The following is a 19,450-nucleotide window of genomic DNA, read 5'->3' as shown; positions in this document are numbered from 1 at the left end:
TTCCCGCTCATGTTTCTGTGTGGCCTGTCCTGTCTGGTAAGTCCTGTCTCTCGCTCTCTCACCCTTGTTCTGTCTTATGTAATCCTACGTACGGTTTATTAGCAAGAATGACCAGCTCTCACTAGGCCAGTATCAGAGAATCTAGGATTGGCAGGAGCCCAAGGTATAAACATAAATAATCTGTGTGTCTCTCGCTCCCTCTCTTCCCTGTATTTAGTCAGTCTTCCTCTAAATGTGTTTTAATAATAATAATAATAATGGATTGGATTTATATAGCGCTTTTCAAGGCACCCAAAGCGCTTTACAATGCCATTATTCATTCACTCTCACATTCACACACTGGTGGAGGCAAGCTACAGTTGTAGCCACAGCTGCCCTGGGGCAGACTGACAGAAGCGACGCTGCCATATCGTGGCATCGGCCCCTCTGGCCAACACCAGTAGGCGGTAGGTGAAGTGTCTTGCCCAAGGACACAACGACCAGGACAGAGAGCCCGGGGATCGAACCGGCGACCTTCCGGTTACAGATACGCTTCCCAACCCCCTGAGCCACGGTCGCCAAGGTTTTACTGTTTTACTCCTGTGTTCAGCAGGTTCTGTTTTGGTTCCCTGTCTCGTTACTTAGACTATGTTCAGCTGTGTTCCCACCTGTGGTCTGTTCCCTCATTTGTCTTGTGTATTTAATGTCCGCCTCTTCCTCTGCTCCTTGTCGTGATCTCCCTCAATGTTGTGTGTTCTGCCAGTCTGTCTGTTTAGTTTAGTTTCTAGTATTTTCCGATTTTTAGTTTCTTGAGTTTAGATTTCATCTCTGTGAGTCCTGCATTTTGGGTCCATTCCTGCCTGCCTCACACAGCCATTATGACACCTCATTGTTGATCCTACATATTGAAAAACAGCACTGTAAGGAAAAAATTAAATTTGGAGAATCCAGCAATGCCAGTAAATGCCTGGAAATTAGAACAGATAGGAAGAGTAGCATGGCTTCACATGTTACTTGTAAACTTGCAGTCTAAGAGAAATAACTTAAAAATACAATAAACTTTATTTACCCCTCTGTCCATCACCTCATTTCAATTCAATAACAACACCGATCCGGCCGGGTGAAGTCAAACGATGATTTTAATGAATACACGCGTGGAGAGACCACTGTACGCAGACAGCCTTGATCTCTAACTAACAATACACAAGCAGATGTTTTATACCATTAGGGCTTAAATTTAATGACGCCCCTTCAACGTCAAACAGATACAATAGATACATAGGTTTCAAAACCACAAACGTTTCGTTAACGATTTTGACAAAGTTCAAAAGAGCATCTTCTTCGCCTCCGCGCCAGGTGCTTCCGGTGGCTAGTCTCGCCCTCGCTTCTCCAAAACCTCAAACCCTGCTTCTGCAACAAACTTAACAATTCTGCACGCACAAAAATGCAGTGACAGCAAATATCTGAACTCTCAACTAGAACATAGCCTACCTACAGTGTATGCAGGTGTGTGTGTGTGTGTGTGTGTGTGTGTGTGTGTGTGTGTGTGTATGTGTGCCCTGACCTCAATCGACACTCTGTGTCACCTCTCACCTCACCCACTAACGCTCACAGTCAGACAGAGGCCACTCTCAAATGTGTTAGCAGTTTACTAAAACTATAGATATAATATATTGAATAAATGCTATAAATGAATGCCACTACTTCAAAGCTTAATAAAAAGGATATCAATGAATAAAAGATAACAATGAATAACCTGGTTATTCAAATAGCATCCTCCCAACAACTCCTCAAAGTAACTTTCACTTTCACAAGCACGCTCTGCAAAAGCCTGCGCTTCCTGTCTACTTTGGCACAGAGTGTACAGAGTTAGGCCTTTCTTTTATAATGCAATATAATCTGCATATAAACATTTAAGATTATAGATTTAACTTAACAGTTTAAAGTGGTTATAACTGCACCTGTAATAAAGGCTAATTGGGTGCCAATATGTTTAAACATCTGAATACAATATCAATATTAATTATTAATGCAATGGTAATGATGATGATTATGAACCATAGCAGCAAAATAATTTCCCTGATCTCCACAGTATCCACTGGATGGGTCTTATTTTTAGGAGTTTGCTTTTCTCCTCATGTTGAGCAGATGGATTCTGGTGAATGTGTATTTGTTGCAGTGTTACTGTGTCTCAGCATGTTTGTGCTTGCACGTAGCAGGCATGTGTGTGCACAAACACGCCTGCGTATTTTAATGTGTGCGTGTGTTCTGCAGTGATTCATGACATCGCTACTGTGTGATTAAATTGCCCCACACGAGCGTGATTCAGTCGTCCCCATCTGTTTAACAAGGCACCCCTCCTCTGAGACTCGCACTCTGGCTCGCTGTGGGCCAGATTTACGTGCATGGAAGTGCAGGGCAAATTTTTAGTGAACCCCTCATTCAATTTGCACCCACAATCTGTGTGTAGTTAGTGCCAGGCCACTCATAGAAGTCGAAATCACTTCATTTTGAGCTGATCACTTAAAAATCACATGCTTGTTATGTAGTAAATTACTGCATTAACCTGATACAAATGAATATATGGTATAACATACACAGAGCTGTAATTCCAGCTCAAGAGGTCTTTATGAACCTATTTTGTTTGAAGATCAAATAAAGTGGGAAATTACAGAAGCCAGAATGAGGTGTTAAGGTCCAATTAACCAATAAGAAGACAGGCAAAAATACACTTTAAAGGATTTCTCATACATGATTCTGATCAGGTTTTTTGTGTGAATACTGAATTTACTCTGGTATGAACCAGTTCTACTCCTAAAAGTGTGGCCTGAATGTCTAGATTCAATAAATCACTTAGATTGATTCTTGTAGCCAATCAGCTTTATGTCGGGTTTCTGATGTAGCTAGGCTGTCCAGTTGGTGGATATCTGATGTGTGACGTATTCCACGAATAAATGCAGATAAACATAAAAAAATATTTAAAAACTTGGTTATCATTAGGCATAACTTAAGACTAGATTTTGGTAAATACATTCCCTCTGGTTTACCACAGGGATTATTTATCTCCTGGAACCTGCTGAAACATGATTGATCAATAGAACAAAATACCCTCCCAAATATTTCCCTTTTATTAGGCCTAAAATCCATATTGCAGTATAATTTGAAGCATGTGCGGTAACGATATATATCCTGATATATTCTTTTCTTCTATATATGTATATATATGTCAAAATGACTGAACATACTTGCATACCAGATACATTGCAGAAGAATGAACACACTTCAAAAAAGATGCCATTTTAAGAACATTTATTGTGCAAAACTTTTTTTTTAAATTACACATTTCAGTTCGGCTAAAATGTTTGCGGCCAGGTACCTCGTAACATGGATTGAGTGTCTTAATCATATTCTTAAAGCTGCTTTTCTCCACTGTAAAAACCATAAGTACACGGTAATGGCATTTGTGATATCCACCGCTGATTCATTTGCTCATACGGAGTGCCTTTGGAAAAAGCTTGGAAAATATCAGTCTGCTGGTGTTTAGGGCCACTTTTTTCTTTCCACTTGACTGACCTGGCATTTGTGGAAGGTGCAGTTTTTGGTTTTCCTCATATTCCAAAATGTGCTTCGTTTTGAGGTGTTAAAACAAATTTCTTGTATTCGCTTTTACTGTCGCCCAGCAGAATTTGCAGATGATATTTTTCTGCTCAACATCCATCTGCTTAATCACAAACCAGCTCCATATGACTGACGTCGCACCGGTCTTCTTTATGAGCACCTCCTCCTCCTCCTCCCCACCTGTAAGCTCCATGCTTGCAGCTGCTGCCATGCAAACAGGCACAGCTTGATGTAGGGCTGCTCGATTATGGCAAAAATCATAATCACGATTATTTTCACTGAAATTGAGATCTCGATTATTTGACGATATTTATTTAACAATAACAATGTATTGAATAATGACTTTAAAGATTGTCAAAAAATAATATAAAATAGTGTGCAAATACTGATAACAGTGCAAATGTTTGCAATATTAAAAATAAATGAAAAATGTAAACATGTTTAGTGAACTTTGCAGTGTTGCTCTGTGGTGCAGCTACGACACTGTAGCAAAGTTTACACACTATGTCTACTTGATCCACGTCTGACTCCGCGAACCCATAATGTTTCCACACCACTGAAGTTTTTTTTACCTCTCTTTTCAACCAACAACAGTCACTCTCCTCTCCAAATAACTTCTGCTTAGCTTTCCGAGCTTCCCTCGGGTCCTCTTAATCAGCGGTCCCCAACCCCCGGGCCTCGGACCGGTACCGGTTCGTGAGTCGTTTTGTACCGGGCCGCAAGAGTTGAGGCTCAGGTGTGAAATGTATAGTTTTCAGGGTTTTTATCGGTTTTCAGCGTTATTTTGTTATCGTTTTTATCGTTTACTCGGTTTTCCTTGGTCTTTTCACGTGTGTTATGAATAAATTTTCTTTTTTTCGGTACCGGTACTAGTTTTATTTTGTTGCATTTATCCGCGACACCTTAAAGACCGGTCCATGAAAATATTGTCGGGCATAAACCGGTCAGTGGCGCAAAAAAGGTTGGAGACCGCTGCTCTTAATTGTTGTGACACGTGTTCGAAATGCTGAGAGGTGCGCTCGATTTGCCACACGGAGCAGCGCGAGAGTAAAGCACGAGGGAGGGGCTAATAATCGGCTCAGTCATTTTTAATGATCGTTGAAAGCCCAGATCGTAATCGTGATTAAAATTCGATTAATTGAGCAGCTCTAGCTTGATGACATCATCAACATGGCTATCGTGGTAGGACGGTATAGTTAAAATCTCTTGTTGGTTTGTTTACTTTTAGAGGTTTAACTAAGCCATCATTATTATATTTCAGGCACATTTAGTTTAATAACACAGTTCAGCTGTGCTAACAGATGCTTTAGCTGCCAGTGTCATTGTGTGGTCCCTTCAGGGATCCATGCAGACTCCAGTGAAGGACCAATAGGGGCCACTTTCAGCTTCATATTCAGGCCATTCCAGCTTAAGACATGAGGAGGAAATGAAGAATACCAAGTCTGGGTTGTAATGTTGAATAAAAAATGATGTTGTGCACAGTGCCAGTGGTGGAAAGACAACTCAAAAATACAAACATCTGGATGATTAAGTGGCTCAATCGTAGTCAATGAGCCCAGGAGGGAAAACACAGCAAAGCATGTTGGTCTGTTTGGGAGTTGATAGTACAGATTTATTTCCTACAAGTGTGTATATGCGTGTGTGAGACCAACAAACCAGAATATTTAATGTGTGTGTTGTAGGTGTGCAGCAGTAGTATGTGTGTCAGTTCTGTATAATTCACACACAGTGATGTGATGAGGAAAGGAACCAACACAGCCTCTTTTTAACACAGCCCTTCCTGTGCCAACGCTAATGTGTCTCCGCTGTGTTTGTGTGTCTGTGCATTTAGCTGTACATACATGAGCTTGTTGTTGTATACCTGTTGTGGCTGTGCTGCTGCACGCCTGTGCTTCAGCTGTGAATCATAAACAATCTGAAGGCAGAATACATTAGAAGGAAGGTGCGAGAGCGCGCACTCTCAGTCTGACTCCTACAGCGTCTGCTAATGAACTGCATCTCCATCCCTCGTGACACAGTAAGGGTGATAATGACTTAGACCACATGCAGAGCAGGTGTGTGTCTGTATTCACATTCTAAGTTATATTTAAGTGCAAGGTAGCCAGATGCAGTGAAAGCTTTTCTCCATTAGGTGATGCCATCAGCGGGAGTTGCTCTCCCATCACGTCGAATACAGAGCAACATTTCATCATCCTGTCGTAAAATGTTTAATCAGTTTCTTTGGCACACATGAATGTACTTAGGTAATTGCAGTATCTGAGTTTAATAACAGGCGCATTGTTATTTATACGTTATGATTATGTTACGTGTTTCAAGCGTAACTGTGCATAAACCATGTAAGTGTATGTGTGTATTGATGGATGATATGTACTGACCAGAGCTGGGGAAGGTGACTGTCTATAAATACGTTTGAGCATCTCTTCCAAACTGTACAGTCAGCAGTGAGCAGAGGAAGCTGACCTGGACTCTTTTATATTTTACAATTTCTCATTCATCCGCTCTCTTCAGCTGCAGTGACGCATGTACTATAGCCTTCCTGCACCTTCCTGAAATTCTTTGATTCTCTCTGTCTCTGTTCGTCTTTTTCTCTTTTATCTATCTTTTATCTCCTGATCTCCGCCCCGCTCTTTTTCCTGCCTTTTCTATCTCTTTGATTTTCTTGTGTCTTTGCTTTCTTTTGTTTTTCTATCACCTCTTTAGCAGGCTCAGGTTTAACTTGCTCTTCAAGACCATCCAGTCGGTTTGATTGTAAAAAAAAAAAAAAAAGCAGCATTTCTTTTGACAAAATGACAACAGCGAGAAAAGCTGTTATCGATAAATGTGACACAACAGGTGCGAATTATCAAGGATGGCTGTGGCTGCAGGAGGTAGAGCCAGTCATCCACCAGTCAGAAGGGCGGTGTTTTGATCTTTAACTCCTCTACTGTGGTTGTTAAAGTGTCCTTGGGCAAGATTTTGAACCCTAGATTATCCCCGAAGCATCCATTGGAGCATTTGTGTGTGTTTGATGTTAGAAAAGCTCTTCAAAGCATAGAATAAAGTAGAAATGCAGTCTTTACATTTGCATTCATATGGAAATCTTCTCTGTCTGTTTGCTGTCTTTATGAGGTGTTGCACTAACAGAAAAATGAAGAAAAACTCTAAGTGTACCTTAGAAAAAAATTAGCATCTCCACTAGTTTCTGTAATTTGTATTGTGTGTGTGTGTTTGTGTGTGTGTTGATTTATGCTGCCATCACGGTACTATGCAATAATGTCTGATGGGAAAGCTGAGCAGTCATACCCGACACACTGCATGTCACATCAGGACAATGTACCCACATAGCAGACACATGTTTCTAATTACTTGCACCTTTTCCCATTTACTCCAACACAAATACACACTCCAGGTCACGTATCTCGTAGCGTGTGTGTGTGTGTGTGTGTTTCACTGGTGTCTGCCCAGCTTCTAATGTATTCTTTCCACTGCCCACTCTCTGGCACTGCAGTCCTCCCCCCATCTCTCTCCCTACCTCTACTAAATAATTAATTAGTGGCATGAGCAGGCAGCAGTTTTTTTCTCTGTGTTTAACATTCGCACACGCTCATTACAGGGTCAAATCGAACACTGACTCTGACCATGACCGGAAACATGCGTTTGCTTCAGTTAGTGTGTGTTTTACTTTGCGTGCCTCCTTCTCCATGCTAACCTATCTTGTGTGTGAATGTTTTTGTGTGCTTCTGTGCAAGGAGTCCTGCTCGTCCTTGATAATAACCTTTAACATCCAAGCACCCTACTCGTACACACACACACACACACACACACACACACACACACACACACATATACACACCCAGACCCTGTGCTGTTTGTGCAGGTATATTTCACAGGGTGAGTACAGTGGGATTAACGGGGATTAAAAAGGAAGTGCTGAGTCTGAACCTGCTTTTTTACTCCCTCCATTAAACTATATGCATGCATGCTGGGGAAATCATCCTGTCCTGTTTCATCCTTCTTCAGGCTAAAAAACCGTCCTCTATATGTGTAATTTTGCGTGTATGTGTGTGTGTGTGTATCGACGGTGTCTTATGTTACTCAGTGGGCGGATGCAGGGTGGGCTAAGAGCCCAGTGATAATCGGGCTCTTCCTCTTTTAAAATGTGTCTCTGAAAACTTCTGTAGTGTTGGCAGGTGAGTCGAGTTGGTGTTCAGCTTTTTTGTTATCTTAGCCAAACAAAGCAGCCAGCAGTATATAAATGCTACGCAGGATTTCTGCAAGTCATCGAATTATAGGAATAAAAATGAGGTGGTGTGATGTGGTGCAGAGAAAGACAAGGACACTCAAGGACTCGCCTGCATTCACTGCAATATCAGGCTCCTGATGCAGCTTTCCATCCTGCCCAACCTTAAAATTACAAATTTATATTTTAGTTATTTACAACAAGTTGCTTAATTTTTTGTGTTTTGTTGGTGCAGGTTAGGCATCCTGGAAGCAAATCTAGGTTTAACCCTCTGAGGTCAAAGTCATCATATGTGCAAACCCCTAATCCTACTCCACAATCTAGAAGAGCAGCACCAAGTATTGCTACCAAATGCAGTATTAAAGTAAAGCAAAAACCTAAAGTCCAAATGTATATTGAGATGATCTAAAATATAACATGTAAGTATGATTCAGATTTTGGTTATGCATTGTTTTACATGGTTTAACGCTGTAATTTTCACATCATAAAATCTCTAAAAAGCTTATGTTTCGTTTACAAAAAGATGTGTAGTTAGCATAAGCATGGTTATTTTGTTGGCTTCAATCTTGTTTTATGGCATAGAACTCACATGCATCAAACTGTTAATAAAATCCACATAACTGCACTGTTGGGATTAAAACTGCTATGTTGTTTGAAGTTCACGTTTTTCAATTCAGCGAGCCTGTGATTTGTACGTGCTGTCCCGTCTATTGAGTCCAGAAGGTTAAACACTACATTAACCAGACAGCACGACATGCGGCACATGAATATTATGCAAATGTTTTTAGAAATTTTATCAAATGTAACTTCCAGACACCACTTTGCTTGTTACTGATTTATTTAATAAATTACAACATCTCAGGCCATCTGACCTTCATCAGGTTAAATGCTCAACTTTTTTCCACTGTAGCATCAACAAAATGTCAACATTTAGTTGGAGGGCTAATGAAAACAGTCAGCCAGTCACATTAACATCATTGTGAGTGTGACATTAATCCTTACATCCAGGCTTAGTCTTTAACAACACGGCGTCAACAGGATGCAAAGGTAACACTTGTTTGAGAAGCTAGACGTAACCCTAACCCTATAAAGACATCTGCAACCATGATTTTCCTGAAGTACAGCATCCGTTAAAGGTGTGGCTATATTTGAAGTCTGAGAAACCAAATCTGAGAAACCAAGCCTAGGCTATACATTTTTTTTACAACAAGCATTTGTCACAGAAAAAAAGTCCCAAGGACCCAAATACACAGCAAAAATTTCGAGTAAAACTAAAAGCAAGAATTATTGATACTGATGCCCACAGTTCAGAAAAAGTAACTGTAGGTGAACAAAAAGCTGTAAAATTCAAAACACATAGCGGTAATAAACATGGAAAGTCATAACAGATGACACAAATGATAGCAAGATAAAGACAAAGAATAAGGCAGGACTGTTTATACACTGAAGACAAATAGAAGAGTCTAAATTAGAGGTAAACTAGACACAGGTGAAGCTAATCAAGGCAATCAACCAGGAAGTAAAACCAAGAACAAGAAACAACCTACAAGATTACTACATGCAGACAAAGACGACTCACGGCAAACATGGCAGAAAACTGGAACACTAAAGAATAAAAACAACAATTAAATCAAAGCCAAAATCAAACCATTACCAGTTGGAAAGTATAACTGGCAAAATATAACCTAACAAAATATGCTCCCAGTTAACTTTGTGGAAAATGTAGGATCCAATTTCATAGTAGCTCAATCTAAACTTGAAACTAAAAGTCTGGGAATCTTTTTGGAAGTCTGCTACTTTGATTTGGACTCTTTTTACTCTTCCTTTAAAGACTTTGAAAAGAAGATTTCTGACATACTCCCTAAAAACACAACATCAAAAGTACTACAGACTAAAGGCACTACTTGTCTACCTTGTGTCTTCTTTGTAGCTTTAATAAGCACGCTCCAAGTGTCTGTGCACTCTGACCTTTCCTTCATAGGTATAGTTAGATCATCTTATTCAGGGTTCTTCAGAGAATAATTTAGAGGAACAGGGAGACCCGGAATAATGAGACACTGTTACAGGTCGAGAGTTAACTCCATCTGACTTACACAGTATGTCTTCTCCTAAACTAGAACTTCCAGGCCCTGCCAAGGCAGCCACTTCAAATCACCAAGAAGCAGTACATCCAAGGTATGCTACACACACACACACACACTTATTATAATAGAGAGAGAGAGCAAAAAGCCCTCCCACACACCTCAGAGAGTGACAATGATGCATTGGAAGTGCAGTGCAAGTGTATGTTAGAGAGTGAGGAGGACCTCCTTTGGAGCATGCAGAATAAGCTGGAACAAGTTAAAAAAAAAAAAAACCCAAAGGACGATAAAGCAGCAGCAGCAAAGGCCTTCTTACCAAACTCTGTCGAATGTGTTTCCTACATGTTTGTGTACTACCCCCCTGCTGTAGCCTCTTCTTGTTTTGCTTGTTAGTTCAGGACTGCAGCTGTAGCACACTTCTGATTTCAGCCTGTGGATAATTAAAAATGCAGTTTGTTGCTTTTTAATTATAATAATAATCAGTTTTATGGACGTACAGCTCAGAAGTTTACATCCATTCATCATGGGCATGAATGTCGCGGTAAATCTGGGTTTTTAATGATTTCTTTGAACTGCTCTTTTCCAGGGTGCAACGATAGTACCAGATACAACTTAAATGACTTTTAAAAAGAGTTGGGTGCACAAGTTTACATTTATTTTGGATTTTCAGATAGCTGCATAGGGTGAAAAGAATATATACAAGCTCAAATTTATGCATACATTCTACACTGATAATTCATTAAATATCCTCTCCACGCCCACCAGACACTTTTGGTAGCCATCAATAAGCTTCTGGCTTGATTCTGACTGGATATTTTTCACATCTCACATAAAACACTTCTCCAGAAGGTGTTTGGGTTGTAGCTGTAGTTGTAGAAGGTATACGTTTGACCCTGCGGGAATTAGAGAAATCGAAATAAATTCAAACTTGTGCACCAAGTCATTAAAGTTGTATGCTGCACAATCATTCCACCCTGGGAAAAGAGCACTTCCAAGAAGTCATTAAAAGCCCAAACGTAACATGACATTCATGCCAATGATGGGTGTTTGTGTAATTCTGCACATAACTGTGTCTTATAGCACCAAGGTCCTCAAATGAACAGACCAGAATGTGAAATAGTTTTCCTTCTTAGAGTGCATTTTCATTCAAACATCTCTGGATGCATTATTAAGGTTGCATTTATTACTAAAAATACAAACTTGGGTTTGTATAGTGTATCATACACAGAAAACCAGTTTATCTCCATTCTGCATGTGGTGTTGCTTTCATGATCCATATGAACACAAGCATCCACTTGGCAATTTTAGACCTGATTATTTTTCCAGTAAGTGTTCTTGTCAGGCTTTCTCCAAGCTTTAATTACTGTGATTTTCCCTTGCTGCACACTATAATATTTGGTAAATACTTTCACACTGCCAGCATGAAAACAGCAGGAGTCTTCAGTTTACATGAAAGTTTTTTGACAACTCTACAGGAAAATTACTCTATGACAGAATTTGGCTATGATGGCAAACTTAGATAGATTATAGGTTGAAGCTCTGTTCAGAACAGGGTTCATCAGTGCTTTTCATTTCATATCAATGCAGCTTAAAATGTTAAAAATGATGTTGAATCTATCTTAAATCCTTTAAGACATTATTTCTTTACATTACATTTATATTTATATATTCTTAGTTTCACACCCATCATTTATTAAAGAACTGGATTTGTTAAATTCCAAATCCCATAAACTACATTAGATACTCACGACACATTAATCGAGTGTAATCTGTTTTTACTCAGGTACAGTAAATCTCTGATTGGCACTTGATGATGTCTCTGGGCAGTTTTCAAGGCCCCTGTCTAAACAAATGGGAAAAGAGCCATAACTTTAATTTAAGGGCCCACAAAGTGATAAAAGTGTAGAAACCGAATCAGAATAAATACTCTTATTACAACATTAAAATCCTCTGTGGTAATGTACAGATGCTGAATTACAAAGATTGAGTCTTTATCCAGATACCTATTGACGTACAGTTGAAGCTGTAATGCGTATGTCAGCTCAACAACACAATTTGCTTTTTCATTCCTTTATTGCTGTGCCTCCCTTCTGTAATGTCTCTGACTGAACATCTCAACCTAACATTTGTTTCATGCAACTGCGATGCAAAGAGCTTGTGACAGATTACCAGCTCCTATTTAAGGATGGATTTCCTTGTTTTTATGAGGTCATCTGGTATCTGGAGAGTCAGTTTAATCCTTGCCTGCTTCAGAGTTACCAGATCAGCCGGCTGACAGCGAGTCCCAAACACAAGATGATGAATAAAACATTAAAACAAGTCCGTCCGTCTGTTGGCGTGACCACTGACACAGACACCGCTGCTGTCAGTCACAGCCATTGGTGCTGCACTCAGCTTTATTGCTTTATCTCTGTCCTCTCAGTGCCTTTTTTATTTCTTCCTGTGTGAGTGATTCATAGGTGCTAACATCAGCACCTCTGCTCCCCTCTCACTCAGGCTCCCAAAGGTCCTTGTCATCAAATCCTCTTCAGCCTCTGCTACATCCCTCATATCATCCGCGCTCTTGCTCCATCACTATCCCTGCTTCCCTCCCTCTGTCATTCTCCTATTAGTTATCACTTTGTGACTTGAGGTGTGAGGTGGAGACACTAATCACAAAGGATAGCAGTGCCCCAGTTTGTGTTTATGATATTTGTGTGTGTGTGTGCAGGCATTTTAATCACGCTGACGTGGGCCGTGTGATGGCTGTTATTGTTGTCATTTCTCCCTTACAAAGGTCAGCACTTCAGTTCAGCACTGTGATAGCCTGGTCCTGATTGGGTTCCTGCTGTATTGCAGCAGCATAACTTAACCCTTTATTAAGTCGGATACAAGTGTTTTTCTTGCTCCTTTAAATCCCCTGCTTACATTTCCTCTGAGTGTCTCTTTCTGTATACTCCACAAACTCTTCATTCAGTTTTGTTCATGGTTTTAAATGTGCTGAGAAAGATATCCCTACATTACACACTGGGATTCTACACATATATACAGTGGGGCAAAAAAGTATTTAGTCAGCCACCGATTGTGCAAGTTCCCCCACTTAAAATGATGACAGAGGTCAGTAATTTGCACCAGAGGTACACTTCAACTGTGAGAGACAGAATGTGAAAAAAAAATCCATGAATTCACATGGTAGGATTTGTAAAGAATTTATTCGTAAATCAGGGTGGAAAATAAGTATTTGGTCAATAACAAAAATACAACTCAATACTTTGTAACATAACCTTTGTTGGCAATAACAGAGGTCAAACGTTTACTATAGGTCTTTACCAGGTTTGCACACACAGTAGCTGGTATTTTGGCCCATTCCTCCATGCAGATCTTCTCAAGAGCAGTGATGTTTTGGGGCTGTCGCCGAGCAACACGGACTTTCAACTCCCGCCACAGATTTTCTATGGGGTTGAGGTCTGGAGACTGGCTAGGCCACTCCAGGACTTTCAAATGCTTCTTACGGAGCCACTCCTTTGTTGCCCGGGCGGTGTGTTTTGGATCATTGTCATGTTGGAAGACCCAGCCTCGTTTCATCTTCAAAGTTCTCACTGATGGAAGGAGGTTTTGGCTCAAAATCTCACGATACTTGGCCCCATTCATTCTGTCCTTAACACGGATCAGTCGTCCTGTCCCCTTGGCAGAAAAACAGCCCCATAGCATGATGTTTCCACCCCCATGCTTCACAGTAGGTATGGTGTTCTTGGGATGCAACTCAGTATTCTTCTTCCTCCAAACACGACGAGTTGAGTTTATACCAAAAAGTTCTACTTTGGTTTCATCTGACCACATGACATTCTCCCAATCCTCTGCTGTATCATCCATGTGCTCTCTGGCAAACTTCAGACGGGCCTGGACATGCACTGGCTTCAGCAGCGGAACACGTCTGGCACTGCGGGATTTGATTCCCTGCCGTTGTAGTGTGTTACTGATGGTGACCTTTGTTACTTTGGTCCCAGCTCTCTGCAGGTCATTCACCAGGTCCCCCCGTGTGGTTCTGGGATCTTTGCTCACCGTTCTCATGATCATTTTGACCCCACGGGATGAGATCTTGTGTGGAGCCCCAGATCGAGGGAGATTATCAGTGGTCTTGTATGTCTTCCATTTTCTGATGATTGCTCCCACAGTTGATTTTTTCACACCAAGCTGCTTGCCTATTGTAGATTCACTCTTCCCAGTCTGGTGCAGGTCTACAATTCTTTTCCTGGTGTCCTTCGAAAGCTCTTTGGTCTTGGCCATGGCGGAGTTTGGAGTCTGACTGGTTGAGGCTGTGGACAGGTGTCTTTTATACAGATGATGAGGTCAAACAGGTGCCATTCATACAGGTAACGAGTGGGGGACAGAAAAGCTTCTTACAGAAGACGTTACAGGTCTGTGAGAGCCAGGGATTTTCCTTGTTTGAGGTGACCAAATACTTATTTTCCACCCTGATTTACGAATAAATTCTTTACAAATCCTACCATGTGAATTCATGGATTTTTTTTTCACATTCTGTCTCTCACAGTTGAAGTGTACCTCTGGTGCAAATTACTGACCTCTGTCATCATTTTAAGTGGGGGAACTTGCACAATCGGTGGCTGACTAAATACTTTTTTGCCCCACTGTATGGTGGGTCAAATGAATTTGAATTCAGTTAGCCATGGCATTTCTAACAAGACGGAGAAGTGATAAAGCGGGCAAAGACATTTGCATTAAGCTCAGCATCTGTGTGGTTTACAGTATATTGATCAATATTTATTAAATTCCTGACATTTTGATTGCACAAAGAGTGCACAACCTTCATTAACACTCAGTGGATCAATGGTCCAGTAATGTTACAGTCACACTGGGGAAAACAGTGACTAAGACCACAAAACAGCTAAGATTATGGCTTATCTTGCCTTTGAAATGGTCGCTTCAAAGACTGGAACCTGGTTTGCGGACGCTCATAGTCAGTTGCCATCTTCAAAGCAACTTTGGTGCATGAAGGTGACAATAAAACAGCAGCTAGACGGAGTCAGTCTGCCAGCAGTTTGGTATTAACTGGGGTCAAGTTGGCAATTACATTCAGTCTGTTTGTAATAAATCGGCAGTTTTATTTTTATTCCAGTGTGACTGAGCCATAAAAGACCTGTGAACCAAACCAGATGGCATTCACTGAGTAGTTTTTTTATTTAAAGCCAGTATTATCGCATTAAAATATCTATAAACGACATCACAACACAGATAAGAGTAAGTTAAGAACAAGCTATCTGTATACAGTATGCATTTAAACTTTCTATGTTATATTTACATTTTTATAAATTAAGATAGCAGTATGTGAGGTCATTAAAAAGTAATTAAATTAGCTGTTTATGGGGAAATAAGAATATACAGGGAGCAGTAAAAGTGGGATCCAGAAGAGATTTTATTTCACTTTAATTTAATTTAATAAGGGTAATTTTATACCTCCATAACAATGAACTAACAAGCTAAATTAGTGGTGATATCCTATCATAAATGAATAAATTGTATTAAGTTGGAAAAACAATAATTAGTCATTTGAAATATGTATTATAATTTTTTTCTTGTTAATTGGACAAGAAGTTTTGTTCACCTTCAACTTTTAATGCAAAAACCTGTTTTGAATCCAGCCTTGAGGACAAGTGACAAGAGGCTGTAACCTGTATATAGTTATGCATTTGTAGTTTGGAGTATCTCTTGCTTAACAGGAAATGATGATTTACAGAGTTATTCCTCAGCGCCTGTGTTTGGTTCTCAAAGGAAAAGAAGACGAGGTGGTGACCGTGCATCCTCGGGCCATGTTCATTCCTCGGGAGGGCTGCACGTTTCTTGCTGCAGGTGAGAAAATAGGAAGTATCAAAACATAACCTTTTTGACTCCTTTCTTGTTCCCACAGCAGGTAGCACCACACGTTTGTTTTAGAAAAGTTCTATACCAAATGCCCTTCCTGCCATAACCCCAAATTGGATTTGTGTCTCTGGCTGGAACTGAACCAGCAGCCTTTTTACTTGCCAGTGGATGTGTACACGACTACACCATGGAACGACTTGTAATTCAACCTAATTAAGTGCAGGCAAAATGATATTATAGAGACATTTGGTATCTTTATCTTCCTGTGTTTGTTTTTGATTCCAGAGGTCTGTTTATTTTTGGATTCATACAGTGTATCGGATCTTTTTAAATGCACTTTGTCAGTGCAGAATAACCAAATGTTGCTCTGGACACAAAGGTGTCTCCAGTACTCGTACTTAGAGTACATGAGCAGTTTAATCACTGCTCATGTTTTGACACATCATTTATTCTCGAGTCGACAGAAATTACCTGCTCAGGCATGTCTTTGCATTTACTGTTGAGGCAGACAGTAACTACATCTAAGAGAGTGGAAGAATTGCTGCACCGTAGTAGTGCCAACATTAGTTCTGCTTTTGTAGCCTAGCCTACTGGGAAGAGTATGAACATCTGTTTTGACAGCAGCCCAGATTAAAATGAGATATGTGAGTAAAACAAGACTAATTAAAGCCTTTTCAGTAACACTTAATAAAAAGAAAGGTCTCAGTAATAAATGTCAGTTGTAATAACACTATTGTAGGTACTTACAAGATAATTGTCATACATTAGCAGCATTTATTATGTGTTAATTATGCTCGATAAGGTGTTAATTATAGCATCATATAGCCCTTGTTAGACAAAATCACTTGTTTAATTCTGTTTTATTTAAATAGCACCAAACAACAACAGTTGTCTCAAGCTACTTTATACTGTAAGGCAGCGGTCCCCAACCCCCGGGCCTCGGACCGGTACCGGTCCGTGAGTCGTTTGGTACCGGGCCGCGAGAGTTGAGGCTCAGGTGTGAAATGTATGGTTTTCGGGGGTTTTATCGGTTTTCAGCGTTATTTTGTTATCGTTTTTAGCGTTAACTCGGTTTTCCTGGGTCTTTTCACGTGTGTTATGAATAAATCTTCTTTGTTTTGGTACCGGTACTAGTTTTATTTTGTTGCATTTATCCACGACACCTTAAAGGCCGGTCCGTGAAAATATTGTCGGGCATAAACCGGTCCGTGGCACAAAAAAGGTTGGAGACCGCTGCTGTAAGGTAAAGATCCTTCAATAAGAGATAAGATAATACAGAGAAACCCACAACAATTAAAAAACCCTTTATGAGCAAACAGTAAGCGACAGTGGGAAGGAAAAACCTCCAATAGAAACAGACTTAGAGAGGGGCAGCCATCTGCTGTGACCGGTTAGGAGTGAGGGGAGGAAGACAGGACAAAAGAGCCACAGATGAATAATAATTCATCTTTAAATGCAGAGTGTTGCATAAACATATGCTGAGTGAAGAATAAACACTCAGTGCATCATGAGAATTCATGGGACTAGTGTTTCAGCGTCACTCTGAGATAGGATATTTCTAAATTTAGAGATATTGTGCAAATGGAAGAAAGCAGCTCTTCATATTTGTTTAATATGTGCATTGAACAACATATCATATAAAATCACTCCAAGGCTCCTCACGGTGTGGCTGGAGACCAAGGTAAAGCTATCCAAAGTAAGCATCTGATTAGATACCATATTTCTTGGAATTTTAGGGCAGAGTACAATAACCTCAGTTTTTTCTGAATTTAGATTCAGGAATTACCTGGCAAAAGTTCATAGACTTTTTAGGAATGCAAATTAAAGCTACTTTATTAGAATTGTTATATGCGTTATTTATGTATTTATTGGTATTCAGCTCTGTGCTTATTGACCTAAGTGTTTTTTTTTATAGCTACTGCAGCTAAAGAGAGAGTCCTTCCTAGTTAAATCTTTTATTATACATTAATTATACATGTTTCTTATCAACAGGTATATAATCTCCTATCAATTAATGCATGTTGCAAAGATCTGACTCTAAAGCATTACACAAGTTTCCCTGATCTTCTTTTATGTTCTGACAAACATTTGCAGCATCAGTGTTCTGACTTCAGGTCCCATACTTCAGCTGAAGTTTCTAACTGTGAGCTCAAACAGCCCTCTTTTGCTGACATGACCTCAGCTGGCATCAAAAGGTCACTCCTGGGTGCAATGGTGATGTAGCTGTGCAGGCAAATAGGGCAGAGTCGGGACACTGTCAGTCTGGGAGAGCTTTGTGGCAAGCCGGGGTGTCTGCTGGTCCTGACAGTGTGGCACACTTACATAACCAGACAGATAAAACAGGGTTAGCATGAGGACAGCAGCAGAGTAAGAGTGAGGATCCCACACATACACAAAGAGCAGGGAGGCTCTAACACGCTCGCGCCAGCAGGCCAACACATGCCCACACCAAAACATGGACTTAGAGGCAAGATTACCATGGAAACAACCCCTCCGAGGGAGGCCTCGCAGAGCCCCGCCACTTGCATGTCCTCTGATGTCCTTTCCAAACTGGAACTGGTACAGTGTGTGTATCCGTGTGTGTGTTTACACAGGAAAGCAACTGCTGTTCCTTTCCTGTGTCCTTATAAAAAGTTCAATGAGACGCATCAGAAGGTATCTGAATATTAATTTCTAGTCTGTGTGTGTCTATTGATTCCTACCCCCACCCCCACCCCCCCCACCCCCCTCATTTTACCTAAGATAAACAAACTGTTCTTCGTACTACATTTTGAATATCCTCGCTTTCCCAAAGCAACCTGTGTGCATCTGATGTGTCATTGTTTATTTTTACATTTCTGAACTCATTTGTTTTCTGTTGGGAGATGTCTGCTGGTGTGTGGGAGCTGCAGAGTGAGGAAGAAAGGGAGCTAGCCAAGATGAGAACAAGGCAGGCTTCCGTCCCTCATCAAGCCTTCTTAAAAGCATGCAATGAGATTGGTTTTATTTGAATTTCTTTAGCTTTCTAAGTTGATAAAAAACAATACTTTTGGCCATCCTGCAAGCTTTTCATCAGAGATTTTAATTTTAAAAAAGCCTCATTCAAATATGTTATGAAGCTTTTCAAATGGTTTGACTATCAAACAAGCAGATGAATGACAAAGTTGAAGGTGAATTAAAATGTTAATAGCAGTTGCATAATGTGCTCTTTTACAGTATCAGCAGACATTTTAGAGATCAAAGGCCCAGTTTTTTCCATTTTATTCAATAGTAGATATGAGCCAGTGTGTTTCAGGTTACTGCCCTTTAACTGCATGACTTTGTTCACATCTGTGTGTGGGCATGACTCATAATCTGCTAACTTAATTATAATTTAAGTTAAGTTTTTAGAGAAACAAATTCACCTTGACCTCCAAACATGGCTCATGTAGCATATTTATTAGTTCCCTGGCTTTAATTTGGCTTTAAGTCTCTGAAGCCTGTTTTTTTAAGTACAAGTGGTAAAAATGATGAAGTTTTTCATTGGTGGAACCACTGAAATGTGATGTCTTTGTTTGCATTTATCTATCTTTTGAGCTTCAAAGTCAGCAGCTCAGTTTAAAAAAATCATTTATTTCTTTATCACAAACTGAAGCTGAACAGTATTAGAAGAAGACAGAGCAAAGCTGATCAGAATAAAGAAACGATGAAAGAAATAAAGTGCTGAACAGATTAC

General features: G+C 40.1%; 1 protein-coding gene across 2 annotated transcripts in view; it reads left to right on the top strand.

Annotated features, from left to right (window-relative positions):
- The window catches only part of poln (polymerase (DNA directed) nu), an 81,486-nt gene that overhangs the window by 37,604 nt on the left and 24,432 nt on the right, over window positions 1–19,450 (top strand). For both annotated transcript variants that reach the window (XM_087836724.1, XM_087836721.1), the window contains 2 exons: window positions 9,934–9,991; window positions 15,667–15,744. In XM_087836724.1, the coding sequence (XP_087692850.1) occupies window positions 9,934–9,991; window positions 15,667–15,744 (136 nt within the window). The remainder of the gene's footprint in view (window positions 1–9,933; window positions 9,992–15,666; window positions 15,745–19,450) is intronic.

This window comes from Neolamprologus brichardi, chromosome 3 (genome assembly GCF_056152115.1).
Source record: "Neolamprologus brichardi isolate AB-2024 chromosome 3, ASM5615211v1, whole genome shotgun sequence".
Taxonomy (NCBI): domain Eukaryota; kingdom Metazoa; phylum Chordata; class Actinopteri; order Cichliformes; family Cichlidae; genus Neolamprologus; species Neolamprologus brichardi.
The sequence above is the reverse complement of the archived record's forward strand: the minus strand, read 5'-3'. Positions and strand labels throughout refer to the sequence as shown.